The sequence below is a fragment of the Thamnophis sirtalis genome, unplaced genomic scaffold, assembly GCF_051295495.1.
Source record: "Thamnophis sirtalis isolate CommonGarterSnake01/CBP01778 unplaced genomic scaffold, rThaSir2_p1.2 scaffold_1, whole genome shotgun sequence".
Classification (NCBI taxonomy): Eukaryota; Metazoa; Chordata; class Lepidosauria; order Squamata; family Natricidae; genus Thamnophis; species Thamnophis sirtalis.
The window spans coordinates 47,730,927-47,756,901 of NW_028261381.1; the positions used below are offsets into that span (position 1 = coordinate 47,730,927).

A 25,975-nucleotide genomic window follows, 5' to 3' on the forward strand; every position below is an offset into this window, starting at 1 on the left:
TACAACTACTTTCCCTTTCAGACCTGCCATTTTGCAAGGGAACAAGGGAGCCTGATTTCAATGAGGGTTTTCTCTCTGAGCAAAGGGCACACGCGTGGGATGGCAGCGCCAGATTCCTTGCCACACTCTTTTGGTTCAAAACCGCTCCTCCCCTCTTCCTTAAAATCACAGTTTGTCCAGTCTGGTGGAACTTTTTCTTCTTCATAATCATCCTAATCTTTTTTTTTCCTTCCAACCTCACGCCGATCCATTCTGCTAAAGAAACGATTAAAGCAACGAAAGGCTACCCTTTCGACTAAACGAGAGCAAACCTCGATGCTGTTTTTCGCTTGGAAGGAAACCTCCCCGAACGTTTTATGCCCAAGGCAGCGTGCCTAAAAACTTGGACTTTTCAAAAAGGAGGAAAACCTTTCACTTTAATACCGTTGGATTCTAAAATTACAGAACCCGAGAGGTGAGAGGGAAAGTGTGAGAAAGTCAGGCTGCTCGCTGGATTGTACAGCCGGCTCCCAAAATTTGCATCAAGTAATGTAAAACAAATACATATATAAGTAAATAAATATTGTGAGAGGATTACCTTATAATAATGTTTTAGCGGCGTTGGGCGGGGGGGGGGGAGAAGAAGTGATTGCCTTTAAAAAAATCTTTCCTCATTCCATACGGTTCGTAGGTGCCACCCAGTTTGGTTTCTTATGGAGTGATTTTTATCTCAGGTCTCTATTTTTCAAAGGTGCCCTCGCTTCGATGCGTTGTCCTGTTCACTTTCCCATCCTGGGCCCTCTAGCCTGTTAAGAGTCCTACAAATAGATCTTAAAAAAAGAAAAACCGAGCTGCTTTCTCTCGCTCTTACCCTGAAAAGTTTGCTCACCCGGTTCCTTCGGAGAAGTTCCAGCCTTTGCTTTTCAGCTTCAGGCTAAGGATCCGGATTCCCGGACTTACTCAAGCCGAAAGAAAGTTTGCACCGGCCAGTTTTGACTTACATGCTCGGAAATGTATTTATTTATTTATTTATTTATTTTTTGCAGAGGCAGCTGATGTGGGACAAAAAACGAAGTTGAGAGAAACACTTTCCTCTCTTTTTTCCTCCCCTCCCACCCCCGAGTGATAGTTCTGAGGCTGTGGCTTCGGTGGTTTTTGTGCCTTGGTTTAACTCTTCGCTCCGGAGAGATTTCAGGACTGCTGTTCTCCCGCCCCAGCCCCACTTCCAATATCTTTCCCCAGGAAGGCTGAAAGGTCCTTCCATCCTGGTGAGGCTTCGGCGCTTTGAAATTCCCCTTGAAATCTGTGCAGTTTATGAAAGAATCAGTTCAGCTGTTGCCCAGCGCAGTTTTATTTGGCAGGAGGCACAGGCTTAAACCGACTCCCCAATATCCTCTCCCGCAGCAGATGGTGCTGGACAATGGTAGCCATCGACGGTTTTTTATGTTTCTTCTATTTAAAAATTTACTCAGAAAGCTGGCATGAATCCCCCCACCCATCTAGTGAATGATTTGAACCAGCCTGGCACAGGCATTTCTTTTCACACAAAAATTAAAAAATATGTATCTTCTTCACATCTTGTAGAAAGACAGCTTCTAACCACGAGTCAAAAAATAAATAAATCCCAAAATAGAATTATGTAACTCATATGGTTAGGGTTGTATATATATTTATATATTGCTCACTTTCCCCAAGAGTAAATGTGTAAGTCACACTCAGCAAATCTGACTAACTTCTATATACTAGAACTGCTTGTTTAAGTGCCTTTATTCATCCTAGACTGAGTTAAACACTGTCAAGAAAACTAATAAAGACCCCCCCAAAAAAATATCCTTTATAAAATGAATAGTGTTTGTCTAACTAGCATCATCAGATAGATTATATGGGAGACAGATGATAGAAATAATTCTTAAACATCTGCAGCTTTTAACAACTATGTATTGTGCACATTAAATCAATGCAGAAACCAAACCCTGCCATTTCTAAGTATAAAACATGTTTAGCTGCATGTCTTTCTTTTTTTAAAAAGCAACTCCCTCTATCCCCTTTCCTCTCCAACGTGCTCAACATCTCTTGGGAGGCAGCATCTAACACATACAACTTAAGAGGGCTTTGGATCTCTGTGTTTTAAAGGAATAAAAAGAAAAAAGGATAGTTTTTACAGGCCTTTGGGGCCCTTAACGGAACCATTATATTTTCAGCTCCCTAGGAGACACGTCCCAGCCTTCCTCCTAAGGAAGGTCTAAAGAGGGGCTGGAAGGGAAGGTCAAGCAGGCAGCTGTTTTCAAGACTTGAGTCAGACAGGCACCTTAAATAAACATTCACTGCTGTTAGGCTAGAATAGATAGCAAAGGGTCTTTCTCCTTCCATCTTCTGGCTTCCTCAACTGCCTTGCTCATCATTTGCCTCTTCTAGCAATCAGGTTTTCAAATAAGTTAATGCGTTCCTCCCAACTCCCACACATTTCCACAACTCTTTATCCCCTTCCTCATTTCTATCGGCTTAAGGGAATTTATGACAACTTCTTCTTTTTTTCCTTTCCTCCTTTCTTTCTTTCTTTCTTTCTTTCTTTCTTTCATATTTAACTGCAGACATGCACATATGTGCACCCACAAACACACAGACCCCTCTCCTTCATTGTTTGACAGTCCAAACACTTGCCCACTCAAAATAAACATCGTTAGCAAAATCATTGTAATCGGGATGGTGAAATCTGACCTTTGACCGGGAATGATAGAGCTCACAATAGTGTCTGCTTTGATTCCTGGAAGGAGGGCCAGAGGAACAAGTTCCTTGACAGAAGTCACTGGTGTCTGCACCTCCAGAGGAAGTGGGGTGGGAGAAAGGGGACACAAACGAGCACGCGTGGCCTTCCCCTGGAGGAGCCAGAGGCTCATTTTTGGCCACTCAGCTCAGCCCCTGTAAGGGCTCTGTGAAAGACTGGCACTTACTGATGATCGGCATTTAGCTTTCTTCTCACATCTTCCAGGCTGGGCAGGCGCCCTGATCACAGCCAGAAAACAGAAGGGGAGGGGATAGGCCTGAGTGCTCAGGGCTCAGATTGGGGAGACGGGTGAGAAACACAGAGTGGGAGGGGGATTCCCCCACAAGAGATGGATGTGGGTCACAGTGCAAGGGGATTGCCTCCTGAGAGGCTGGGTGAATGTTTCCACTGACAAGCATTGCGTCGGAAGTGTAGAACTGTTCTTCCATGTTCCAACCCTTCTGTTCATACGTGGGACCTGAACAGCCTCCTGTGAACCCAAGCAAAGCAGGCCAAACAGTGGGAGAGGCCAACTCTTCCCTTCCCCTAATGTGAGAGCTGCCATGATCCTACATCTCTAAGGTTAAGAACCTCAAGTCCTCCAGCTATTGAGTACCTAAAGCTGTTGCCAACCCAACCCCAGCAAGACTGATGGAGAGAGATGACTACCCTGGGTCAGAAATAAGCTCCAGTTACATTATTAAATTTAGTATCCCTGATAGGTGTAATAAAGAATCGTTCTAATCATTCTAAAATGGTAGACCTTTCTAGCCAGTGCGAAGTCATGATTGTAGCACATGTTCTGCGTGTATGAAATTCAAAATTCTTATTGCAGTGTTTGTTGGAATGCATTTGGTGTCATTTCCTCAACTATCATAGCATCCAGCGAAAACCATCATATCAATGTCCACAATGATGATTCTGAATCTGGATTCACTCCCAGCTAGCCAAATGGAACCACAACATTCCCACAAGTCTTTCAGCTGATTTTAAAAAAAAATACCCTCATCCTTGATCCTCTGGGGGGGGGGGGAAGAGCTACTTGAAGAAGTCTTTGGTGGGATAGGCAATTGTGTTTCCTGCTTCTCGGAAAATTCTTCTATTCTGGAGAATAGAAATTAATATTCAATCATCTCAAGACTAGTTTAAATGTGGGGGGGGGGGTATTATTTTATTCTTGATGCAGTGGTGAGCAGCTTTTCCCCAACCTGGCATCTCCACATTTTCAAACTACAAGTCCCAGAATTCATAGGATTCAAGCTGGGAAGGCTTCTTGGGCAATAATCCAATCTATCTAGAGAACTCCAGATTAGGGATCATTGCTTTGGCCACATACACTAAGAAATGAGACATGTGTCTCATATGAATTACTTAATAAGCAGAAATCAAATTTGGGCTATGGATATGAAAATTTGGAAAGGGAGGAAAAAACACTTTTGAGAGCAAAGAAGATGGGAAGAGCTGGTTCCAGCATTTCTGTTACTCATATCTGGGCAAAAGGGAAGGTTCAGGCACTGAACCAGACTCATGGCCCTCTTGTGAGGCTTAGCACCCATCAGGCTATGGTGTACCTACAGAAGCCTCTCATTTGATGTAAAACCAAATACTGGTCCCTAAAGTTGACCCCTGTCCCTAAATTCAGAAAATGTCTACTGGGAGAACTATTTGCTGGAAAACGTGTTAACAGTTCCAATCGTCAGAAAATGTCAGTGAATCTGCTAAATCAGGGGTCCTATTCCACTTTGTACATGCTCTTCAAGACTCACGAATAGGAGATGTGAGGAAACGATGTCTTGGCGGACAGCTGAGAACTTTCAGATATGGATAGTGTGCATAGTGACACCAAACAATTCGCCAGAAAGTTTCCTCTCTGTTCTGTGCCTCACTTAAAATCCTATGGGTTGCATCCCTGGCTTTATGGCTGGAGACATGTGCCTTCCTTAACTGACTTGCTAGATGGAACACTATTATTTTGGGTCTCACCCTTCCCTTAAAGCTGCCCTGCACCTATGTATCTCCAAACTAAAGGTTAGCCAGGATAATTTCAGTGCAAAAGTGTTGGAACATGATAATCATATGCATTCATTTGTCTCCGGTGTTCTGTTGCCCTCTCATGGACATAAGCTTGACCAAAGCTTATGTCCATGAGAGGGCAAGCCATACATTTCAATTTGCCATTCAGAAGTTGTCTTGTTTTTTTTCATAATGTATGTACCTTCTCTCCCAGGTCCCCAGTATGGATATGCTAATTTAATATCTATCTGTCCCCCCCTCTCTCTCTCTGTCTTTCTGTGTGTGTGTCTGTCTGTCTGTCTGTCTGTCTCTCTCTCTCTCTCTGCCTCTGTCTGTCTCTCTTTGTCTGTCTGTCTGTCTCTCTTTCACTCTCACCTACGCATTAAGTTGTTGTATTAGTGTCCATTGAAAATAAAAGAGACTTTTTCTCTGGTGTTTTTGGGATGCGGCTTACACGCTCTGTAATTGTTGATGTTGCATTATTCTGCATTCCTTTTTTCTTATTATTGCTTCTTCTGGAGTCTCTCCACCACATCAAAAAGAGGGATGTTCCCTTTTTCCAGTGTCCTGTCCATTTTATCTGGCACTCTCCAAACATTTGAGTCAGCTTCATCTTTTTGCCCATTGGATTTTGAAGGTTGCTTCCCTCTCAGTGGGAGGTGAAATCCTGTGAAATACTCAACTTTTTGGAACAGCTAGAGTGGGCATAGGATTAAAGCATCCCGTCACATTTTGCCTGCATTTTTCTTTGTATGTTATGTGTGCGTATTATCAAACACTTAATGTTGATTAGTCAACCAATTGAAGTCCAAATAAGGAATGGTAGCCTTTGTTTTCATGGATATAAAACTGTTAAGAAGGAAGCATTGCTGGATCTTCACTTTGCCCCCATGATCCACAATGAACAAGTCTCCAATAAAGGAGAATATTTGTAGCTGGGGATTGAAATGAGAGGTCCTTGTTGCTCTCTGGATGTGCCACTGATGATGTTACCTAGTTAGGGTAATGAAATGTCTACATGAAAACAACCAGGCTCAGACAGCACCAAAAACACACACACACACACACACACACACACACACACACACACAAGTTCTGTGTTCGAGGGAATGAGCACCAAACAGACAAAATAACTTTTATTGTTCCATGCACTGGAAGCTATTATAAAGTGTTTGTGTGGTGCAGATGTAAATGTGCCAGTGTTTGGATGGGATTGAAATGGGACAAGTGCTTCAGCTGGTGATCCACATATATGAGCACAAACATAATAGTCATTTGTGCATGTTTATTTCCACTGGAAGTTGCTACCATTGAGTTAAACGTGGATGTGTAGCATAGCAGGATGTCCCTGTTTCGTTTAATTAAAGGGGCATTTTTCTGTCCACTCTCCACAGCAATAGGGATACACACAAATTGAAGCTTACACAAATAGTCCTCTGCAAATATGTGCTATGTTTTTAGATGAATGTGTGGCTGGACCTGAGAAGGGAATTGTCTTGTAGCCAGAGGGAAGGGGCCAATCAGAAGACAAAAAGAAATGGGTAGCTGGATTTGCAAGGGTGTATCAGAGGCCCAAAGACAGGGGAAAGGATTTCTCCAAAATCAAAACGACAACAATTATTTTTTCTTTCTGCTTTCGGGTTCAGCAAATAAAAGAGGATGTGGGAGGGGCTAAATCTTCTATAAATAACCCTGCAAAAAAAATGAGAGACATAATTACAGCACCTGCCTTGCTTTCAGGAGCAGAGTGCTAGTCCACCTCCACTTAAGCAAAAAGCACCACCAACAAGGTGAAAAATCAGTTTTTTCCCGTCTCTCATGCAGTGGGGATTCTGTACCATTTCAGCTGGTACTGAGCAGCGGGCCCTGGAGAGAAATTAAGATTTGTATTCTATTATTTGCCACCAAAGGATAATGTCAGAAGTCCAGAGCTTAATTAATTTCCTCTTTGTCCAAGGAAAGGAGGGCCTACATTATGGCCACCAGTCCCCTTATTCTAGTGGGACTGGAACATTTGGAGCACAGTCCAAAAAGCCCCGATTCGAAGGGGCGACTTTCCACTTTTTATGGCAACAAATCCCTCTGCTGGCTATTTAGAGGCAATCTGGAAGTTGAAGCCCAAGAGCTTCAATACCATTTATTCAGAACCATCCCCCTCCCCACACCGTGTTCAGAAGGGTTCCAGGTATACAGTGTATATACATGGGAACGCATGTGATGCATATTGACTATAACTAAGTGTTGCCTCTTTTAATTCTAGATGAATGTATTTTATTCTCCTTATGTAAAGCATATGCACCAAAGACAAATTTCTTGTGTGTCTAATCGCACTTGGCCAATAAAGAATTCTATTCCTATTCCTATTCCCATTCCTATTCCTATTCCTATTCTATTCCTATTCTATTCCTATTCTATTCCTATTCTATTCCTATTCTATTCTATTCCTATTCTATTCTATTCCTATTCTATTCTAGTCTATTTTATTCCTATTCCTATTCCTATTCCTATTCCTATTCCTATTCCTATTCCTATTCCTATTCCTATTCCTATTCCTATTCCTATTCTATTCTATTCTATTCCTATTCCTATTCCTATTCTATTTGTATTCTATTTCTATTCTATTCTATTCTATTCCTATTCCTATTCCTATTCCTATTCCTATTCCCATTCCCATTCCTATTCCTATTCCCATTCTATTCCTATTCTATTCCTATTCCTATTCCCATTCCCATTCCTATTCCTATTCTATTCTATTTTATTCCTATTCCTATTCTATTCTATTCCCATTCTATTCCTATTCCTATTCTATTCTATTTTATTCCTATTCCTATTCCTATTCCTATTCCTATTCCTATTCCTATTCCCATTCTATTTCTATTCCTATTCCTATTCTATTCTATTCTATTCTATTCCTATTCTATTCCTATTCTATTCCTATTCTATTCCTATTCCTATTCCTATTCCTATTCCTATTCCTATTCCTATTCCTATTCCTATTCTATTCTATTCCTATTCTATTCCTATTCCTATTCCTATTCCTATTCCTATTCCTATTCCTATTCCTATTCCTAGTCTATTCTATTCTATTTTATTCCTATTCCTATTCCTATTCCTATTCCTATTCCATTCCATTTATATTGATAGAGGAGAATATTTGTAGGTCAGGGTTGACATGAGGGGTGTTTGGTGCTTCTCTGAGCATGCTTGTTTTCTTGTGGACATTTCAGGAGCCAAACTAGGTAACACCATCAGTGCTAGTCACTACTCACTGGCACTGGTGATGTTACCTAGTTTGTGTGATGAAACGTCCGCAAGAAAACAAGCACCAAGAAAAGCACCAAGGATCCCTCAGAAATGCATATTGTTCTCCCCATCCTGCTTCTCTCTTGATAAAAGTGCTGGGAGGAAGGAGACCAGTCCCAGCAGAGGAGCATATGCTGTTCAATCTGGAATAAATCCTACTGTCTCCATTAGGATGAGATCTAAGGAGAGACAGCTGAAGGGGCACGAGAGGGTTACTTTGGATTACACAGGGCTAGATTTTTCTCTCCTATGATGATTTGGCAATAGGAAAAGTGGAAACCCCAAAATAAATAGGTGCAAAAAATTGGTTTAAAAGAAACCCAGAAAAAGGGAGTTTTGGGCAATCCAATGGGTGGCTGGTTGCACGTTTCTAGAAGGGAGTGCATTTGTTTTGTTTCCAGGACATTTAGAAACCCCCGTTTTAATTCCAGTGGATCAGACCATAGGAGAGATCTGTGCGGGGCAAGTGCTGTAGCTTTTCATACAATATGTATTTATTTATAAAATGCATTCCCCTCCTCTTCCCCCCCCCCATTTTGTAGCCAGAAATTCTTGAAATGAAAATCCACTGGACATTGGCCTGGGGCGAGAGGGGGAGAAGTATTCTAGGTGGTCTGGGAAAAGTGGAGCTAAGTCCCCACCTGTGAGTCATAAATATACCTGACTTTTTAGACCAATAACCAGCCTCTATCCAACTTTGCAGGGTTACCGCTGGAAGATAAATTGGCTCATGAGGCTTGTAGGCCACTTTGGAGCGGGGGAGGGGGGAGAATGTAGGAGAAGCACACTATTAAAAACAACCCGAGATCATAATTCCAAGGGGTACATGGTTGGTTCCATTGGCAGGAGATTTTATAAGCTCATCAATTACTGACTGACTGCAAACGTTTCCTTGCAGCCCTAGGTCCGAAGTTTGGCCCGGTTTTAGGAGGGTGGGGGAGTGTTGAATTGTGGTTTTTTTTTCCCCCTTCCCTTTCTAATAATGCACCATGCAGTCTGGTTTTATATTAATAGTTTCTAGGCAGTTAATTTCACTGTTAGGATCGCTTGACATGGGATCGATCCAGAGTAGGTGCATAAAATGATCTGTACCTATATTTTACAAGCCCTATCAGTTGTAGGGCTTTGTTCGAAGCGCTCTGGCACTTTAAATTAATGAAGGGCAGCAGAGATTTTGCGGGTGGGTTAAAATTATCGGGGAAATGTATACTGACGAAAGCACACTTCCCCCAAGGTTCTTAACCATTAGGCTGGGTATTCAAGAGGTTTGCTGATCCTTCACAACAGCGAGTGGATCTGTAAACCAAAGTACACCAAAGCAGATCAACTAATACAGCTCGAAATCCTAAACCGGTTTACCAGACAGCTAAAAATTTCAGGGGTGCGACTGGATATCTAACTAGGTACCTGACTAGAACAGCCTCACACAATCTCCTTTCTCGAAGATAGGACGCATCCTGATCGGAGATTTCAGCTGAACCAACTTACACCGAACAACCATATAGACTTATCCTTGACAAGTCACAGACCCAAAGAAATTTCTTTTAAGCTTCCATTGAAACTTTAGATTTCAAGGGGTGGGGGGAATAAGCCAACAATCCCATTGAAAGCAGTAGCATTTCCTTTCTTCGTCTCTCCCCCCCCCCCCACGTCCCTGCTCTCTAATTTTTTCTTTTAGATTTTCTATAATTCAGGTAAAGGATCAGCATTGACTGGTTGGTTTTAGTAATGAAGTATAATTCTATCTCAATCAGATTTTTTTTAAAAAAAAAAAAAGTACATGCTGGCTATGATTAATCTCACTTCTAGTTTGCTGCTATTACACTCTCTCACACACACCCTTTCCTAAAAAGAGCAAGAATCAATTATGAAAAATGGTCACCAGATGCAGCCATATTTGTTTTACAGCAATCCCCAGTAAAATCAGGGGGCTGAAAAATACAGGACCTCTGCCTTGCCTAGAATTGATCCATTGATCTATCTGGCTTGATATTATTTATATTGGCTGCTGATTGTCTTTTGTGATGTTTCACCAGTCCTACTAAGGATCGCACATGTGACAGAGGGCATACAACGCAGGTGTTCTACCTGGAGCATTAAGTGCCCTGTACATTTCACGAAGGAAGGAAGGAAGGAGGGAGGGAAGGAAGGAGGGAAGGAAGGAAGGAAGGAAGGAAGGAAGGAAGGAAGGAAGGAAGGAAGGAAGGAAGGAAGGAAGGAAAAAAATGGCCTTTGGTTTTCAAACGAAGCCTACATGCTTCTAAGACACTGAGCAATTTCAGGGAAGTGCCACCCCATTAATCCTGAACTCCCAAGATGGTGAGGTCTCCCAAGTAAATTAAACAGCATTTTTGTTCTAATCAGACCGGACTGTTGGAGGACCAGGTTTTATTCACCGGAGCATTCACCCCGCAAGTGAAAATGGAAGAAATAAAGAGAGGAATAAAAGAGTCTAATAGTAATAGTCCTCATCATCACGATCATCATCACTGCTGTGGCTGCTTCAAGAAGGCCAAGGAAGGAAAACAATCTCTTCCCTCGCCACTCCATTCATTATGCTGTGCTGCTAAGCAACTGTCTGCAAAGTACTGATCATTCCCATTCTCTTGTTCACTCACCCCCACACACACACATTCTCACTCTCTCCTACACACACACACACACACACACACACACACACACACACACACACACACAGAGCTCTCTCCTCCTTCCTGGCCAAAGGCGCCTCGGTAGAAATCCAATATGATCTCGAATACAAGGCAGGGAGCTCTCAGACAAATTTTCTTTCTAACTCATCCTAGAACTGGAAAGGGCCATAAAATGTGTGTCATTATTAGTGACACACATGCACACAAGCACACACACAAGCACACACACACGAAGGTTTTCATATAGCATTGCAATCCCCGAGACCTGTAAGTCCAATTCTTGACCTCAACTGGGGGCTCTTCCAAATTGTACATAAAGTTAGACCTGGCCAGCTCGAGTTCCACTGAACAAATGAATTTAGGTTTACTAATCCTGACAAGGACGAGGAGGAACAGGACTTGGGGCTGAGGGGTTGGCCCGGTCTTGTGCACGGGGTGAGGGTGGTGGGGAGCAAATTCAAAAAAATCTCAATAAGATTTAGTTCCAAACCTCCATCTAGTTTACCTCAAAGAAGTAAACTAGTCGCCTATTAACACGTTCGGTTTAATTGGCTTTCCCCAGAAGGAAAAGGAGGGGGAGAGATGAGAGCGAATAAAGCAAAGAAAACAAGAGTTTTAATGAAATATTGATTGCCTCTTTTTAAAAGAAGAAATATTTACCAAGCAGACCGAGAGGAATATATGTATATATTAAGCAGTGTGGGGTGTTTCCATGTATGTGTTCTATTCTATATATAAGTGGGGAGGGCTGGGGGAAGAGAAAGGATTACAGAACCGACGTACATCCTGAACACAATCTACGTTTTATTTCAGACTACAGAAAAAAATCTTTGGCTTGCAGCAAGGGTTCAGTCTGGCAGTCTGTGGGGGTCACCGGTGTTCCTCGGGAGGGACGCGCACACACACGAACTCAAGATCGGCCGAGGCACACACCAGAACGCGGGGAAGGGAGACAGAAAAACAATCGGAGAGGGGGGAGAGGAAGAGGAGCCAGACAAACACTTCAAAACTAAGATGCTGACAGGACTGGAGGCTGCGGGGAAGAAGGGAGATTAATAATTAAGGAAACACATAAGAAAAATAAAGACCCAACAGCTTTGGAGAGACGCGAGAGGGGAGGCGCTCAGTAGCTGAGCGAAAAGGGGAAAATATTTTTTTTTAAAAAAGAACTACACTTTTTTTTTCCATAATTGATTTTCTTACCTGAAATTAAATATATACAAGCTCATACGATGTTTGGCTATATAGACTTTTGTTTTTAAAGTGTTCGGAATTTAATGTTGGAATCCTCAAAACTGCGGATAATAAAACCATAAAATTTTGATTCGTTTTCTTGAAAACAGAACCCCTCGTCCGAGTCCCCGCGCCGGCCTTCCTCAGTCCTGGCCGGGTTTTGTTTTCGCTTAGCTTCGCCCAAGCGGAGTTTCTTTGTCTTCCCTGCCACTCAGGTTCGTAATAATAATAATAATAATAATATTTTAATTATAATAATTATAATAATTATAATAATTATAATAATAATAATAATCTTAGGAAGAATGAAAACGAACGAAACGAAAAGGAGCCAACGGGGACGGGGGGGCGGAGGGGACGGGAGGTGGGCAGTCCGCGGGGGGACAGCTGGGTCGGTCCGGCCTCACTCGCTGTCCTCTTTGTCCTGCACGGTGGTGGTGGAATGATTGTACAGTCCTTGGGCCATGAGGTGAAGGGCCAGGCCGTTCTTGATGCCGGTGGCTTTCTTGATCTTGGCCCGCTTGTTCTGAAACCAGATTTTGATCTGGGACTCGTTGAGGCTCAGCTCCTGAGCCAACGTCTGCCGCCGCTGCTCGGTGATGTAGCGGTTGGCCTGGAACTCCGCCTTGAGTCTCTGCAGCTGCTCGGCGGTGAAGGCCGTGCGCGGCCGCTTGTCCTCCTTCTCGTTCTTCTTCTTCTTCAGCTTCCTCGTTCGGGGACCTACAGTGGGGGAGGAGGAGGAGGAGGAGGAGGAGGTCGGAGGGAAGGAGGGAAGGGGGAAAAGACAGGCACGCACACGAAAGGGAAGCCGAGGATGGGGCAGGAGAGCCGGGAAGGACACAACGGAGTTGGGTCAGAAACAGGCCAGAAAAAAACACCAAAGGCGTCCGAGCGCACCCGAGGGCGGGTTTAGGCCAGAGGGATTTGGGATCCAGGAGGATCGGGGGCTCTGATGGGAAAGAAGCGCCGCATCCGTTCGTAAAGGGGACAGCCGGCAACCCCTTAACAGGGCCGCGGGGAGGGGGGCGAGGGCCGACCGTTTCCCCTTTCAATTCTCCCTCTCACCCTACCACTGCTGATCTTGGAAAGCTGCGGCTCCCCCCCCCCTTCCCCGCCGCCGTCCTCCACCGCCTTCGCGCTCTGCTCTTTTCTCCCCCTAAAATAATCAAGGTACCTCAACAACACATACGCCGCCAAAGCCGCTAAAGAGAAAGAGCGAGCAAGGAAAAGGCCAGCAGAGAAAGAAAGGACAAAGAAAAGGCTTAAACCGGAGGATATTTTGGCCGGGGAAATGCAGCGCCCATGCCAGACTTTTTCCCCGGCTGGCCTAATTCAGGGGTCTCTAAGACGCCCGTGGTCTGATCGCTTCGCGTCGCTCTTTCGGGGGCTGAAGAGAGCCAGAGACCTGATGCGCGGATGGAGACCTGGAACAACCTTGCATTTCCCTGAAATTGCTTGGAAAAGGCGCGTGTAGGCCGCGTTTGCATCGGACGGTCGGGCTTTCCTTTCCCTTCACCACCTCCAAGTCTCCTCTTTAAAAGCCACGGTATGAAACTGATTAGAAAAGAGGGGGGAGAGAAAGGGGGCGACCACACCGATTGATTCGTTGCACCGTTAAAATCATTCGCAACAGAGGGAAGAAAGCGAAAAACAGTCTTGGAAAAGAGGTTGCGTTGCAGAGGGCGTTTTTTCTCTGGTACGGCTCCCATTCGGAAGGGATTCTAGGTGTCTCCCACCCACCCACCCACCTCCTCAACACCCCCCCACCTCCTCAGACCTCTGATCAGATAAGCAGCCCTTCCAGAATTTCAAGGGTTAAAATGAAACGGGGGGGGAGCTTCGACGTCATCCCTCTTTTCGGCAGAGGCTAATAATAATAATAATAATAATAATAATAATAATAATAATAATAATAATAATGATGATGATGATGATGATGATGATGATGACGACGACGACGATGATGATGATGATAGGCTTGAATATTACAAAATGAATGCTTGAGGAAGTCCCAAATGTAATTCGGCAAGAACTTGGATAAAGCATTTTTTTTTGTCGTAGGAGAAGAAGAAGAAAAGAAATGAAGAGAAAAGCTACCCAAGTAGGGATCGATAACAACCGTTGCCCCTAAAGTGCCTGCCTGAAAAGGGAATCCACCTCTTTTGGGGTTAGGAATCTGTTTGATCCAGAGGGGGAGAACAAACATTATCTTCCCACAGGAAGTCCATCAAAGCAGGCAAGAAAATGTTGCCGCCCTTTTAAAAGTTAGGAATTGAATTTCCAACAGAGAAGATGGAGACAAAAGCAATCCTGATGGAGAACCCCAGTTCTACTTCAGTTCATCCCCATCACCCACTGTCTCATTCTAAGCATTTCTCTGAGTTCTGCTGGGAGTTTCTCCTCAATACCCACCCCAAATTCTATCTACATAGGAATACATAGAAACCGCACCAAACTGGGGGAACGTACATATACACACGGGCGCGCGCACCCACCCACTCCGCGCTGCGGGTATATTTTCCCTACAAAAATAAAAGGCTGGAAAAATTGTGGAAGGAACGGGGTCGTTTTTATTTGCGGCAGATTTGGCAAATAATCTGATTTTTTTTCTATTTTAAAATTCCACTTGGAAGTTACTCTTTTCCTGAAAGTTAGATTCTTTTCAACAAACGGAGACCTGGAGTCAGGCAGTCCTACTGCCTATAAAAGAATGAAAATAGAATCCAAACCCATCTATGTGGATCCCCGATAGCAGAGCAAACTGGTCTATATTTCTGTCCTTATTCTAGTCTAACCGTCTCCCCATAGTTATGTAGGGAACTTGAAATTTTTATTCAGGAAAAGGCGGTCATTTAAAATATGTTGGTTTAGTTGTTAATCTAAACTAAAGGCAAGGGGGCATAAAATCATTTCCAAAACCCTTATTTTGCTTCGCTGGAGGAAAAAAATAGCTAAAAACTGTTTAGACTTTTTTTAAAAAAAATTAAACGCGTTAAAGTACGTTCTTTATCTATTATTCCCCCAAATCGAAAGAAATATTGTAAGGAGGTTCCTTTTAAAAAAAAGGAAATACAAAAATATTTCCTTCGCGTGCGCGTATGTGTATGTGTGTTGGGGCGAAGGTCTTTTATAGCATAAAAGGGAAATTCATTGCTCTTCGATTTCCTTCAAGTGAGATTTCTCTCTCTCTTAAGGTTCGAAGAAAAAGTCCCAGATGGAAAGATGTCTCCAAGATGTTGTAGGCCTCAAAGTTACAACTCTCTCTTATTTCGAACTTGGCTGGATAAAAAGGTAACGCTGATGTACGTAGGGGTATAATCTCCAGAAAGCAAAATCCAGATGTTTTCCTTTTTCTCTTAAATTCCCTTAAATTAAAAATAAATTCCAAGAATAACTGCAGATTTCAGATTTTTTTCCAGAGAACTGCCCTCCCCGCCTTCAACCACACGCCCAAAGCTGCTGGGCATATTGTGTTGGACTAGTTCGTGAAAGTCGAGGGTCAGATCCTGCCCAGTTGACGTGGAAAACAAGCTTCTGTCCCTCATTCGGGCTGGTCTCTACAGAGGGCAGCTTGGGGAGTTAAACAGAGCTTAGAGCACACCGCCTTCGCCTCCTCACCAGGGGGAAAAAAAGATAAATGTTGAAAAATTTAACCCTCGCCCGCCAAACCTCTCCAAGGTCAAGTATTGTCAACAGGTTGGCCTAACCGCTTGAGCGAAGGAGGCCCTCTGCTTCCGGGGCCAACGTCTTTTAAAACCCAGAGCCCGATCTTGACCAGGGCAGAGGCGACTGGGAGAGGCTGGGCAAGGAGGGCTAAAATCCTGGGCGCGGACGATAGCCCTGACAGCTCAATCACTCAATCAACTCGTTTAAGTCAATCACAGTGGCTTTTCTGCGTTTCCAAGGCGCGGGGAGGTGTCAATAGCCGCGCGGTCGCGATGGCTGAAGCTGATAGCGGCGGATTGATCAATCGCATGCGGAAAGGAGCTTGGTGGGGAAAGCCGAGGAAAGCCGCCGCTAGAAGATTTTTTCCCCCTGGTCTCGGCTTGGTTCTTTCTCCCTAGCTCTCGGAAGGGAATCGGGGAAATCACGCTCTTTCTCTCTTTCTCTCTGCACACGCCAGCCTTTTAGTTCGGGGAACCCCGAGAACAAATGGGGCGCCATTCCTGCAGCTAGCGGAAGAAGGTAGCCAAGCCACATTAAAGGACTAATTGTGGGGGTTACATCTACGAAGAAAAGACCCCGAAGCCAAGACCTGGGGCCTGAATTCTGGTCTCCGACATGCGAGGCCTTCCTTGCACCGAGCATTCCTCTCCCCATTCCCCTTCGCTCGCCCGCACAACCTTCTGCTCTTCTATTCTTTCGGCCCTTACCGCCTGCCTCGACCTTCCAAACTTCCCACCGTTTCGCACCAGCTCCAAAACTAATGGCGAACGTCGTCCCCCTGCGGAAGAAAGAATTCGTCGCCCAACGCGCCCCATGAATTCTACCAGCCCGGACTTGGATCTCCAAAATTGAAAACCTCCCCTTGTACTTTACGCATCCATAACTATAAAACGAAGGAAAGAGATTTATTTGCTCAAGTCTTTTCTTGTTGAAAGAGTCACCATAATAATACTAATAATCAGGGTACAGGGAATGGCCTCTCAAAACGTAAGCTTTTGTCAGCCCGATTCTAAACGCCGAAGGGTCGCCTTGAGGCCGCTGGATTCTCAGCGACCTCACCATTCGGGTTATTTTGCTTTTGGGACCGAGGCTGTTCTTAAGGGGAAGGGCTTCCCCGTTCTAGAGAATAAAGGATCTTAAAACTGCGGTTGGGGGGGGGGGAGGGGATCAAGATGATCTAGAAGATAAACAACGAACCCACCACCTCTACCCCCTCCCCACTCTCTGCCCGCCTCCCCGGCGGCTGGACTTCCAAAAAATTGGTCGGAGAACCGATCTTCGCTCCGATTCTTTGGAAACAACCCAACTTTCAGGCAAAGCGCAGGTCCTAACCCAGCCAGGGAAGTCAGTGGAGTCCCCTGAGCGTGAGAACCTTGGGACAAGGACCCCAGGCCTGCTGGGTCCCGCAGCAAGTCCCCGCCCCCCGGCCCCAGATTTGGATCCCGAGGCGGAAGAGGGACAGGAAGGTCACAGGCTGATCGTTCGAGTCGGGGGTGGAGGGGGGAGGGAGTGGAGAGCAAAGGAAGCTGGCATGCTAAGCCGAACCAACAACCACCCGAGAGGAGAGAGAGAGAAGGGGGGGAGGAACGAAGGGAAGGGGGGGTTGGGTTCTCGAGAGGATTCTTACCCGAGGACGGTCTGTCTGAATACCTAGTGCAGTAAACCCAGGCCGGCCAAACCAGCGGCTGTTGACCCTCGCCGGAGGCCCCCACTCCTCCATTCCCGGAGCCCACGAGGAGGATGGCCGGGTTGGCGTGCTCCCCGTACTTCGCCGGGTTAGTTCCACTCCCTTCCGAGCAGGAGGAGGAGGAGGAGGAAGAGGAGGAGGAGGTGGAAGAGGTGGAGGAGGTGGAGGAGGAGGTAGTGGAGGGGGCTTGGCCGTCCCTACCGCTGCTGCCGCGGCGGGGCTCGCTTTGGAGACCGTGGAGGAGCTGTCGGGGTTCTCGGGCGAGTCGGCGCTAAGGAGAGTGGAGGCCGGGTGGAGGGGCCTGCCGAGCAGTGGGCTGACATTTTCTCTACCTGAGCTGGCCGCGCGATCTAGGTCTCTGTCCCGGCCGCTGCCGCCGCCGCCGCCGCTTCCTCCCCCTCCTCCCCCTCCTCCTCCTCCTCCGGACGCCGCAGGGCCGCCGGCCAGGATCAAGAGGTGCTCTTTCTTGCAGCCAAAGTCCGGCCTCAGGATGTTGTCGATGAAAAAGTTGGTGGTGCGATGCTGCTGTGGCGGCGGCGGCGGCGGTGGCGGCCTCGGCTGCTGCTGCTGCTGGGGGGGCGGAGGCGCCTGGTGCTGGTGCTGGTGTTGATGGTGGCCGTGGTGGTGATGGTGGTGCGGATGAAGGGGCAGAGGCACGAGGCAAGGCGCGGCGGGAGACAAGGGAGCGTGGCCGCTGGGCGACACCGGGACGCTCTCGCCATCGCTCCCGCTGCCGCTGCTCCCGCTGACTGGAGTCGGAGCCGAGTCGCGCTGGCTTTTAGCCTCCGCCTGCTCTTCCATAGTCGGTCGCCAGCTCCGGAGATCGCCGTCTTCCCTTTGCCCCCCACCGCTTTCCGGACTCCCCCACCTCGCCAGTCCAGGAGGTGGAGGGATTCTGAGTCTGAGAATGTTGTTAGAGGAAAGGGGGTTGAAGGGGGGAAACGCACAATAAAATCCACTTGTTGGTTTTAGAGCGGGAATCTAGTAGAGAGAGATATCCAAAGACTCGGGCATTTGGACGGGTTCGCTTTTTTTTTTGCAGTTATCTTATATTTCCAGTCTCAGACTCTCTCTCTCTCCCTCTCTTTCATCCCCCCTTCTCAGAAAAGAGAGAGAGAGAGAGAGAGATCAAAACAAAACCAGCCCCTCAAACTCCGCCTCCTCCCCGAAGTCCTCACAGTCTACCCATCTTCCTCCAAACAGCGCAGCGTTGGGGTACCCCAAGTGTCAAGAGTCAGCTTTGCCCATGGATCGGTTCTCGGCAGGATGCTTTAATCGCTCACTCGCACGTGCATCTTTTTCTCCCACCTTTCTTCCCCTCTTTTCCTCCGCGTTCCTTTTTTTAAAAAAGAAAAAAGAAAGAAAAAATAAAAGAAAGAAAAAGGAAAAAGGGAAGAAAAAAAAGCAAAATCTCTGACAGCTCCGATCTTGCAACAAACTCTCCCTAAAAAATCTCCCAACCACACTTTTTTTCATTCCAACCGGAAGCACGTGAGGATGGCCCGCACGTGGAAAGAGCCAATGAGCGGCTCCATAATTCTGTGACGCCCCTGACGTCGGCCAATGGGCTGCATTCGAACTTTGCAGATACATTATCCAAGGGGCTGGCTAATTCAAAGAGAGAGAGAGATTTACGCGTTGCTTGGCGCATCCTCTCCTAGACCGCGCTTCTCGTTCCTGTGTCGCTCCGGCCGAGGATTGTTTTCAGCCAGTCATAACTCTCAGAAACCAAATAGGAAATAAACGCTACCGAAAACTTTTTCCGACTTCCATTAAGTTCTTTCTCTCTGGGTATATTTCTTTCTCTTTCTTTTTCTTTTGGTCTCTCTCTCGATAGAGTCAGTTCTAAACCCCGGGGAAAGGAATTTGTGATTGTTTTCCATTCATAAAATGTAACATGCCGAAAGGAAAGGATGTGGATCCTTTATAGATGGTTTTTCTGAATCAAAATAAAAAAAAATACATTTTGCTGAGAATGGGTAGCAATAGGGCTGGGGGAGATGGGCGGCGAGGATCCCTTTCTACTGCACCTCTGTTTGTGCTTTGAGTCTGCGTGCGGGGTGTATCCCATATTTGAAAAACCCAAGAGTTTTTATCCAAACGAATTTTAGAGATAGCCTTAGCCCCCCTCCCCCCCCCAAACCTGCCCTTCCCGGCTGCTTTGATTTGAAAGGAAAAATTGCCGTGGATTTTGATCGCCGTTGCTCAGAGCTAACTTCCTTTCTTTGGCAGGTGTCTCCCACCAGCCAAGCGAAGAACTGGTTTTCCTGCCTTTGGAATTAGTATTTGGGCCAGTTTGATAGGGGTTTTAGACACACACCACACACACACACATACACACCTTTCTAGTCTAGTACGAAGACCCCCGGTAACCCTTCCCTTCTTCCTGAGATGTGGTGCAACAAGGGCCACTTCTTCTCCCACGGCGTTTTCACACATCGAAGGGTGGATCATGCGCTGGAGAAGCAGCAGCTAGAGAATTGTGTCGGGTTAAAAATGTAAAGGGTTCTTAGCCCAACCGGTCGTGCAAGACTCAAATGGCGGTCGGCTGCTTGGTTCACTCGAGAGGGTGCCTTTTTTTCTCACACACTCACACATGCACAAAAGTCACGACTAGTAGCAGCCGTCCACACTAGGCCTTCTGCAATTTGCCTAAGGCTAGGAGAAGTAGACCGGGTTGGTTGTGGGGCTTTCGTCGTGTTTTTTGGGAGTCACCTCTTCTTCTCTCGTGGCTCATTCTCTTCCATGCAAGCTTAAGCTTCCCAAGGCTGCCGTGTGTCGTGAAATTATCCCAGCGGTCGTTTTGAGTGGAAGGCAACTGGAGAGGGTTTCTTGGGCCCACGGCGGGGCCTACGCCGGTTACAGGTGCTCCTCGGATTTCTGACACTTGCGGGCCGACAACCCGCGATCCTGTCCGCTCAGGAGCGGAGGGACGCGAAGCCCCCCACGCGGCATCACGTGGGTCGGCCGTTCCTCTCTCTGTCTCTCTCTCCGATGCCTTCTTTGAAAGGTGGGTTTTGAATCGGGTCGTTTCAAGGGAGCCCGTGTTTCACATGGGATGAGCGTGTGGTTTCCCCACAATCTCAAAGGAGGGATTTCCGGCCGATGAAAAGCCGGGAGACCCTTTTTTGGAAATGTCAAAGGGATCGCCTTTTGTTTCTGAGGAATTGCATTCGGGTCTGCTAAAAGCGGGGGACCTTTTAAACCGCGCCTTTGACCCAGAAGGCCCCAGTTTTTGCAACAACTTTGAAAACAACTATTGCGGATCTGCTGCCTAAGGGGCACAAGGGAATCAACACATCACGCGGGCACCCACCAAAATTAAGCGACTGTTGAACATCTGGCCGTTCACATTCCTCTCGTTGAGTTTCCCCTCCCTTTTCCAAAATTGGGCTTTATTTATATTTTAGTTCGTAAAAAAGGGGGAGGAGGAGGACACACACACACAAAAATGAAATCTTTATCCCAAAAGCGAGCGTGGGTACTTAATTAAATTCTAATTAGGACACTATCAATATCCCATTTAGCGGCGTCGCCTTTGTGTGCCTCCGTCCCTTTCAGAGCCGTAAATGGGGCCCCGCCGCCTTATCTCGCCTGCAAAGCGACGCCTTGAGAAGGACTGCGAAAGATAATTTATAGGTTTTAATTACTCTTCATTCCGCCTGATCAGCTTGGCGTTCATCAGAAGACGGCGAATAAAACCTGGTCAAAAAGCACTGTCACTATTCCCTGGCACAGCGCTTAATCAAAGTAAGCAGGGCCCCTATTACACGCTGCGCGCCTCTCCACGTAATTTCCCAGCTGCTGATAAAGCTGGTTGAATAATGCTGCAGTCCTTCGGAGACACCATTTACAGAAATGACTTTATTGACGGCTTAACGTCGGTAATTCATTTTACCTTTCATGGAGTGGGAGCCCGGATTTGTTACAGTAATGGGATGATAAATGCGCTGGCGGGCCCATAGTTTTGATTAGGTGCTGGGGAGCGGGGAGCGCGCACGTGCACCCGCAAACCAGCGCGCGCGCGCGCACCCGCTAGCCCGAAATGGGCCAAAAATTGGAGGGCCAGAGAGCTGGGTAAACAGATTCAGGATGAGGGAAAGGAGGAAAGAAAGGAACTTCTCATCTCAATGGTTGCAATTCTTCAAAAAGAAATAGATTCATGTAGGGTTTCATTATATGTTGTATTAATTAAAATATGGCCAAATTTGAAGCAGCCAGAGATTTGACACAGGGAGGGAGGGAAGGAGGGAGGGAGGGAGCGAAGGCAGGAAAGAAGGAAGGATTTCTCTTACCTTTGTGGTTGTGATTCTTCCTGACGAAAAAAATAGATCAGATTCGTGTGTGTGGTGTCAATTAAAGGGCCTTGCCGTTTTTCAAGGGAGACTTCTGCCTTTGCAGCTTTTAGGTTGTTGCCGGAGACCAGCTGAAGGGGAAAAGAAGGCTCCAAGCAGGGAGAGGGCCCGGTCTTTCCCTTTTCGGCTCTGGCAGTTTTATCTCGCCTCTCCCACTCTCTTCGCGTAGGTCCTTTGCTTAAGGAGCAAGACCTACTCAACCACGGAGCCTATCCTTACAGTAGATGCCCAAAGTTGCCGCTTCGCATTTCGGACGGCCTTCCACTGTTTGTCTGTCTGCCGCCGCCCTTTCTTCTCGCTCTATTCTTCCGGTATCAAACCATTTCCACTCCAGAGCCGTAGTAGAAGCCGAGAGAGTCGGAGGGTCTCTGCGGCCGCGAGCGTCGAAAAGCTGGAGTGAAGGGTCCGAAAAGCGAAGAAATCCCAACCCTGGAAATAAATTTCCCTTTCTTCTCTGTCTCTTTTTTTGGAGGGGGGGGCGGTTTCTTCCTCCGCTTCTCTCAAGGGGATGTTTGTTGTTATTATTATTATTATCTGTTCACATCTTCTACTACTATTCTTATTATTGTAAGCATACGCCCCTTAAAACGAAATATATTAATAATAAAACTGTTATTTGCATGGACCGAATATTTGAACGTTTGCAGAGTTTAAAGTTTGGTGTGTGTGTGTGTGTGTGTGCGCGCGCGCGTGTGTGTGTGGTGTCTTTATATATTCGGGCCCAGATGTTTATAGGCGTGTGTTTTATAGGTAGATATTATTAGATATTTGGGTCAGTTGGCCTCGTTTCCCTGCCACGCTCCCCCAAACCCCATTCCGAGGGGATCCCCCTTGCCGGGATTCGGGCTCTCCCACGCAGGCTTTCCCCTCGACCTGCGGCAGGCCGGCCTGGGTTGCTTACCGGAGCGACCTTGTCAACGCTGCCCTTTTTTTTCCTCCCCCGGGGTCGCCTATGGGTGGCTTTTGCTACCCCAGCCGCTTCCGTTCCTGCAGGGTATATATGTTGCTTCCTTTAATGTACACTCTGATAATCCTGTTTCTGGGGCCAGATCAGATCTCCTTGGGGCCTTTGGCGAAGGACATAAATGAGCTGTTGCAATACAATAGATTGCGTCCTTCCTACAGGGACCGGCTGACCAGAGGTTTTTGTTGCAAGTGAATGCGAATAGATTTCCTCTTACAAGTGCGGCATTATGATTATGAGCGCGAAGGTCAGACTATACATTCCGGGTCCCCAAAGCCTATAGACCCTGTGAAATGCACGGGGATCTCGCGTCATTGTACCTGACAGTCCTCTCAATAGGCTAATTCAATTAGCGCGGGGTGGGGTTGTGTGTGTGTGGGGAGAAGATGCGGTCTTCATTTCGAAGAGGAGGGGGGAGGGGGGATAGGCACCCTCGGCAACGTCTTCTTTTTCAGGGATGGGTGGGGGGGCTTTGCAGGGAAAAGAATTGGACTGCTGGACTTGGGGGGGCCTTAGAGACCCTCGGCTCCCCACAGATGCCCAAACACACCTCCAAACACACCTCCGCGCAAACACTTTTAAGCCACTACTAGCAGTGCCCCGTCCGCCTCTCCCACTCTCCCCCACCGTCGGCTCTTGAAACTTGGACAGCGGCCTTGGAGGGAAAGAGAGACTCGGGGAACGATTTTTGTCCCGAATCGAACCGCTGAGCTCGAGGGGGATAGGACTTGCACCGGACAGGGATGCCAGCGGTTTTGAAGGAGAGATTTTCCCTCTGGAAACGGCCCCTGTGCGCAGGTAGTCCTCGACTTACGACCACGATGGAGTCCAACGTGTCTGCTCTTAAGTGAAACATTTGTGAAGTGAGCTTTGGCCTGTTTTTACTGCTTTTCTTGCCACCGTTCTTAATTGAATCACTGCGGTCCGGTAAATCGGTAATCTGGGTGTTAAGGCAATCTGGCTTCCCCATGAACTTTGCTTATTGAAAGGGTGCAAAAGAGCATAGCGTCCTCCATAAATAGAAACCAATTGCCAAGCGCCTAAATTTGATCACACGTGACCATGGGGGTGCTACAAAGTTCGTAACTGTAAAAAATGGTCCTAAGTCACTTTTTCCAGTGCCCTTGTAACTTTGAAGGGTCAGTAAACGAACTGTTGTAAGTCGAGGACTACTTGTATGGCAAAGCTCTAACTCCCTTGGGATAGAGAGAGTCCTTCCTTCTTTACTCTCCCAACCTTTGTCTCCATGGAGCTCCTAGGGTTAATTTTGGTTTGGCTTCCTAGGGCTAGTTATTTTTCGAGGGGAGACAACCAGTGCTCTATCCTTTCTTCCAGGGGTGAAATTCAATTCTTTTTGTAACTACCGATTTTGTGGGCGTGGCTTGGTGGGCGTGGCAGGGGAAGGATACTGCAAAATCTCCATTTCCTCCCCACTCTGGGGCCAGCCAGAGGTGGTATTTGCCAGTTCTCCAAACTACTCAAAATTTCTGCTACCGGTTCTCCAGAATCTGTCAGAACCTGCTAAATTTCACCCCTCCTTTCTTCTCTCCAGTTGAACTAAGCTGGTTTGGAGTTATGTCGATGCGTCCAAACGGGGGCTCCTCAAGTTTCTCTAGACTCCACTGCTGATACTTCCTCCCTTTTCCTTTCCTCTTTCCGCAGTTGCCCTTTTTTGGGGGGGGGGGGGAATTCCAGAAAGACTAAGGAGGCCTTTTCTTAATCTAACAAAGAGATCTTGAATCTGATTCTCCAATGAGGATCAGCCAGAGGTAGAGCTGCTGGAACCGGAGAAATCACAACATCAACAATAATAACTTATACTAATCATACTATTATTGCAAGAGCTGGTGGCTTTGTCTTCGGGCCACACTGATGAGATGGCGAAGCTTTGATCACTGTGGTGCCTTCGAGACTGCGAGGAAGGAGGGGGCAATTGGCGGGGAAGCTCCACTTGACTGCTTCCCCCCCCCCCTCTCCCCTTCCGCTTTCACACAGCCCCAAAGTAGCGAGTGTTTAATACCAGGCAAGGATTACCTTTGCAATGACTTGTTTCTCGGTGACAGGAGCAGAAGGTGTCCTTCCCTCCCCCTCCCCTTCTCCGAGCTGGAGAAGAACCTCCAGAGGGGAGGAGGGGGAGAGAGGGGACCAGGAATGCGGCTCCCACCACTTTTGCTGGGGAAAGAAAACGGAGATGCGCGAGAGGGTGGGGGGGAGCGAGAATTTCTCCCTGCAGGTTTTGCCCCTGAACATTAAACTCCTGTGGCGGGGAAGTGGAGGGGGGGGGGGAGAGGAAGAGGAGAAGAAACCCGGGTGCGAGAGTTCACCGTTTGTGGGGGGAAAACGCATTAGCATCTATAGGTGCCTGAATATCTATAGAGGTAGCCTTGACAGCCGACTGAGAGACGAAACGGCTGGGTCTATAGATAAAGACGTGTATCTGCAAGAAAGGTGGGCGCAGTTGTAAAAGGGACTCTAGACCCATCGGGGGGAGAGGAACCCAAGAGAAAACTGTCTCCCATCCGGCCTTAAGCCAGGGAGGGAGAGCAGGAGATATTAGGGGCCAAGCTGGGCCCTTAGATTAGACGCCCCGGGGGATTCAATCAGGTGTGCTTCGAGGAAGTTGCCTTGCGCCCCATTATGGACTTTGGATGCTCGGAAATTCACACCGCGCTACACTTAACGTCTAGATTTGGAGAAAAGATCTAAAGAGAAATGTGCTGGTGACCGCTGCATCCTAAGGGAGGAAACCTGCGATATTAGTTGGCTTTGAATTTAAAATCTTTCTGAAGATGCCCAGCCACTGGGGGGGGGGGGGGGAGGAAGGGTGAAAACAGGCGTTGGTATTATCGCACAGAAATATCCACGCGAGAAGGAACGTCCTGTACACCCACCCACGACTTAAACCTGGCTATGGAAGAACATTGTTGTGCCTATACATTAATAGGTAGAGTGGCAGCTATACCACTTATATCGTGGAAAGGGATAACATCTATTTTTTAATACCAAGCCTCCTAACAGATCTTCTGGTTGTGGGATTTTGACACCGTGAGAGACAGAAGGGTGCTTGAAGAAATAGAACTATAGCTATATAGCTATATAGCTATATAGCTATATAGCTATATAGCTATATAGCTATATAGCTATATAGCTATATAGCTATATAGCTATATAGCTATATAGCTATATAGCTATATAGCTATATATATATATATATAGCTATATATATATATATATATATATATATATATATATATATATATATATATATATATATATATATATATATATATATGGATATATATATGGATATATATATATATATATATATATATATATATATATATATATATATATATATAT

General features: G+C 46.5%; 1 protein-coding gene across 1 annotated transcript; it reads right to left on the bottom strand.

Annotated features, from left to right (window-relative positions):
- Positions 1-11,459: 11,459 nt before the first annotated feature.
- Positions 11,460-18,186, bottom strand: EN1 (engrailed homeobox 1). The gene is given in 3 exon segments (XM_087712035.1): positions 11,460-12,663; positions 17,237-17,468; positions 17,471-18,186. Coding segments are annotated over 3 exon segments (1,176 nt in total). The 5' UTR covers positions 18,098-18,186; the 3' UTR covers positions 11,460-12,346.
- Between the last annotated feature and the right edge of the window lie 7,789 nt (positions 18,187-25,975).